At 37.1% G+C, this 5,027-nt stretch overlaps 1 protein-coding gene across 1 annotated transcript; it reads left to right on the top strand.

Moving 5' to 3' along the window:
* Positions 1 to 4,118: 4,118 nt before the first annotated feature.
* Positions 4,119 to 4,461, top strand: LOC130887030 (28S ribosomal protein S21, mitochondrial-like). The gene has a single exon (XM_057789289.1). The coding sequence runs from the start codon at positions 4,198 to 4,200 to the stop codon at positions 4,459 to 4,461; it is 264 nt and encodes an 87-aa protein (XP_057645272.1). The 5' UTR covers positions 4,119 to 4,197.
* The last annotated feature ends 566 nt before the right edge of the window (positions 4,462 to 5,027 follow it).

Raw genomic sequence — 5,027 nt, 5'->3', positions numbered from 1 at the left:
GTGTGGGTACTGGAAATCAGACACTGGTCCTCTGCAAGAGTAACAAGTACCCCTACCTGCAAAGTCATCTCTCTCCAGCTCTGTCTCGATGAGTTTTCTATTCATTGGGTTTTTGGTATGATTCAATATTTTATTTTTAAGATTCACAAATCTAAGGGTCAGGGGTATGACTTGTGTGTTAATTAAAGGTGTTTACTATGTGAGCAAAAAGTAGAACTGTGAAGAAAGCAATCAATTGAAAATACGATAATAAATTACAGAAAAGAAAACAAAAGAGAAGTAGAACAAATCTAAAGCCTTTAAATAGAAAGCATACATGAGGAGTTACCTTAGTGTTGAGCTAAATTTGCCAGGTGAAAATATATTTAACCAGCTACTGCTTCTCGTGTTTGTAACAAGAAATTTAGAAAATTCAAATATTAAGAATCTGAAATGATGTATCATACAAATTACAAAAATGAAAAAGATGGAGTTATGCTAACCTCAAGTAAAATAATATTTTGTCTATATTTTATAATTCAAGTGCTTTAAAAATGTATGTTTACATTTTTTCTGGGTTAAAAATTAAGCAAAACAAAAGAATTATGAAATGAATAGGATTATGAGCTGTAGATCTAAGACAGTGGAGGAAAAAGATACAGAAATACCATTAATCTGTATAAAATAAAGGAGGGGTGGGAGATGGGGCCAAGAAAAGGAAACAACAAATTAACAAAACAAAACAAGAGATAAAATATGTTCAGTCTAAGACATGAAATAAATCCAAACATATTAAAATTAACTCAGAAAATAGCTTAGCCACTGGTTTGTTCAAAGGTGAAAACTAAAACAGCTCAGGGCTTGTAAAAATTTTAATCAGAGAAATATTAAGTAGAGGAGAAAGAAACTAAAGCTCATATACCAGGTGGGTATTAACAAAATCCCAATCTCAACCTGTTGCCATAATTTTCCATTGTCTTAGAGTTACTGTGGCTGTGAAGGAGCACCGTGACAAATGTCGGTTGCAGAGAAGGGCTTATTTGGGTTACACTTCCACATCACTGTTCATCACTGAAGGAAGTCAGAGCAGGAACTCGTACAGGGTTAAGAACATACAGATGCTATAGATATACTATGCTATTAATAACTGCAATGATTTGGAAACATCTTTAATTATTGACAAAAATCAATAAATTATAGAATTTGATAATGTAAGCACTCATGTACATTTTCCCAGTTTTCTGTATGTTTAACTCAAAATGTACTAAAAACCCCAAGCCCCCACAACTTTAATATTCTACCATAATCAACAAAATAAGAACAATTAAAATATCTAAAAATATTAATATCAGATTAAATATACTAATACAAATCTATACTATTCTCTCTAATTCTCGCAAAATTTCTCTTTAAATTATGAATCTCCAGCAGTTTTAAATATCGTAATTGACATCTTTCTAAGCTTGTATGAATGCATATATGTTTCTTTTCAGGGACATTTAATTTTAATTACTAGGGACAGTCAGACAGCTCGGTGGAGAAAGGCACTTGCTGTACCTGAATTCAGGAATCCATTTAAAGACATAAAGAGAACTGGCTTATGATCCCCACGTGAACACAGTTGCACATGTGTCCTCCATTCAAACACACACCTTCATAATACAATTTAATAGATCATATCTTGTGTTGCATAATAGTTTCCTCCCAGATTGAAACATTCTGTCCTGCAGGGAAGCTCCCTAAACAAATTACTTTCAGGAAGTCTCTGAAACTGACCCGATTCACTAGGCTCCTCCCTGCCAGAGAAGAGAAACCCAGCTACAAAGCAGACCATGAGACCAGACCAGCTGCCTGGAAGAAGCAGAAAGCAGCTGAGGTACCTGGAAGAGGTTTAGACCAATTGTGGCATCTAGAAAGGACACTCTAGCGTATTGAGCTGATGCGGGTTGTGCAGAGTGCTCCAGATTTCACAGCTTTTGTGAGCTGTCACCCATGCAGGGGGGAAGGGAACGAGCTTGGTAATGCAACTGTCTTTGAGTCATTTCTACTCTTGTAAGTAACCCCTTACCCGTATTCCAGTAATTCACCCCAATAAAACTTATTGGTTTACTTTTGTTGTTGGTATTGCTCAGAGTTCTCTAGAGGAACAAAACTTACAAGACACGCGCGCACATTCTTAGGGTGAAACGTACAACATGCCATACTTATTCAGTCCACGAGGCTCAGCGTCTCCGCTGCTCTTCAGTGTGTGCCAGAATTCCAGAGAAGTAGTCTTCAGCAAGAGGTGGAGCAAGTAAAAAGAGCAAGCTCCCTTCTTCCATATTCTTTATATAGGCTGTCAGCAGAAGGTGTGGCCCAGATTAAAGATGGATCTTCCCCCTCAAAATATTTGGATTAAAAGTAGGTGATTTAATTAAGAAAATCACTTCAGATAATTTAATTAAAAAAAAATCCTTTGTAGTGATTCCAAGCCACTTGAGTGTTAGTTAATTCCATGTGTAGTTAAGTTGTCAACCAAGATTAGCCATCACAAGTCCATTCTTGTCAATTTAACACAGCCATGTATTCTTATGTCGTGATTAGTTTCCATATGAAAACAATAACCACATCATAATTATACCTAACACGTTAAGAATGACTTTCCCCTGGACAATTGCAAATATATTTTAAATTTTAGAATAGGTGACAATGTCCTTTGAGGGATATTCATTCAGCATCACAAACTTAAATGTGATAACAACTGATATTTTCTTAATTGATGTTATATCACATGATAAAACATCCAAGGAATTGAAGTAATAGCTCAAAAATAATGATAGATTCAAGTGAGGTAATATATAGAAATCAGGAAACATCCGGGATGGCTTATCAGTTTTGATGTGGCTGTGGAAGGTTAAGGACTGGTTTAACAATTCTGTTTATCATGCTTGGTTTTTGTTTTTTTTTTTTTAACATTGTAATATTTTACAGTACAAAGATGAATTGCTATTTCCATGAAAAGACAATACTTAACTTTTGTCACTCAGAATATTTAAAAGTTGTTGTGAATAACATATGACCCTTTCAGGTTATTGGGGCATGTGGAAAAGTTTTGGCCAGACCTAGCAGAGTGAAACCTTGTTGAAGTTTTTATGACATCAAAATAAGAACTAGTTTCTTTAAATTGACACAAAAACTGAAGAATCCAGTACCTGGATGGCAAGTTGGGATGACCTGGGCTTAGATACTTAATTCCGGCTCTTGCTCTAATTATGGCTGGTCGCGCTACACGACAGTGCGCACACGCCTGGCGTGTCCCTTCCCAGGGAAGAGCAGCACAAGGACAGACAGCAATGTGCGTGAGATTTAGAGGACGCCGTTCTCGTTATTTGCTGCTGAAAACACAGTAAAATCAATTTCAAGTAAGACATTGTTCTTAAATCTGGAACAGCCCATCTCTACATGTTTGTACTATACTCTGTCATTTCAGTTTTTTTTTTTTAAGAAAAAAGCCCTTATTATAAGGTAAGAAAATTTTAATTTTTCCAATTAAATTTAATTTAAAAATTAAATTATATATGCATATACATGTATAATTATCTGTGAAATATGTTGAACAAACTTATTTTATGGAAATGGTCTATAAAATTGAACAAAGATTTTAGTTTGCAGAAAAGAGTTGAATACTAAATGGTAAAGTTTCTCCTCCTTTTAAGTAGGTTTGGGACATAGAAGGAAAACCAAACTTCCCTCCCTTTATGTTTTAAGTGACAGTGACTTCTACTTCCTTACAAACTTTTCCTAGTCCAAAGCCTTATGAACATAATCCTTCTTTTAAAAAACAATTATACAGGCCTACGACCATTTTCATGCAAGTATATAATCTACCTTGAGCATCTCCCTCCATTATATAATCTACCTTGAGCATCTCCCTCCATACCAAAGGTTTCTCCTTACTGCATCATCTCCCTTTGCACTCCAGTTTTGCTTCTACTTTCCTATACACGTTCCCTATAAATGACAATGAATTAATTCTTCTTTATGTTTGAAAGATATGGCATTGTGTATATAAATCATACTTTGTTTATTCCTCTATTCTCGGACATTCTCGGGATGTTTCTATAATTTGGCCGTGGTAAAGAGTCCTGCTATGGCGCTTCCGCTCCGGAGCGTCCTGGAGTCCGAGAGCTACGGCTGCAGCCTGTAGGTCCTGAAGAATGAAGATTTGAAAGCAAGGCCATGGCTAAACACCTGAAGTTCATTGCTAGGACTGTGATGGTTCAGGAGGGGAACGTGGAAGGTGCATTCAGGACCCTGAACAGAATTCTCGCCACCGATGGGCTTACTGAGGTCATAAAGCGGCGGCGTTTCTATGAGAAGCCCTGCCGCCGCCGCCAGCGGGAGAGCTATGAAACATGCCGGAGGATCTACAACATGGAAATGGCTCGAAAGATTAACTTCTTGATGAGGAAGAAGCGGGCAGATCCATGGCTGGGCTGCTAAGCCCATGTTAGTTCTGTGTCTGACTGTTCTTACACAACCCCAATATCTGTTGCCTTTCTCTACAATAAACTCGATCACACGTAAACAAGAAAAAAAAAAAGAGTCCTGCTATGAACATTGGTATGAGATTTTCTCTGCCGTATGTTGTTCTGGCATCTCTGGAGAAAGTACTAGAAACTGTTGAGTTTGGCCACACATTAGGGCTATATTTAGTCTTGGGAGAAATCTCCACCCTGATTTCCACAGCAGCAGGGCTGCTCTAATTCTCACCATCAGAATGTTAATAATGTTATCTTCTGCCCACATCCTCACCAACATTTGCTATTATTTGTTTCCTTGATGTCTTCTATTCTGACTGGAGTGAGAGGCAATCACAGTGTGAGATTATAATGATATGACATCATTTCCTAATTTGCTTTTTTTTCCCCCTTCAAACTCTCCCATGTAACCCACACTTTCTTCCAAAGTCATGGTCTCTTTCTCTCTCCTAATGTGTGTGTGGGGGGGGCGCATGTGCATGTGTGTGTGTGTGTGTGTGTATACATACATACATATATAGATATAGA

Source organism: Chionomys nivalis, chromosome 14 (assembly GCF_950005125.1).
Source record: "Chionomys nivalis chromosome 14, mChiNiv1.1, whole genome shotgun sequence".
Lineage (NCBI taxonomy): Eukaryota > Metazoa > Chordata > Mammalia > Rodentia > Cricetidae > Chionomys > Chionomys nivalis.
Note: the sequence above shows the minus strand (reverse complement) of the source record. Positions and strands in the feature narration are given on the sequence as shown.

What these genes read in the sequence shown, in the direction of transcription:
- LOC130887030 (XM_057789289.1), top strand. Translation starts at nt 4,198, where the DNA reads ATGGCTAAACACCTGAAGTTCATTGCTAGGACTGTGATGGTTCAGGAG.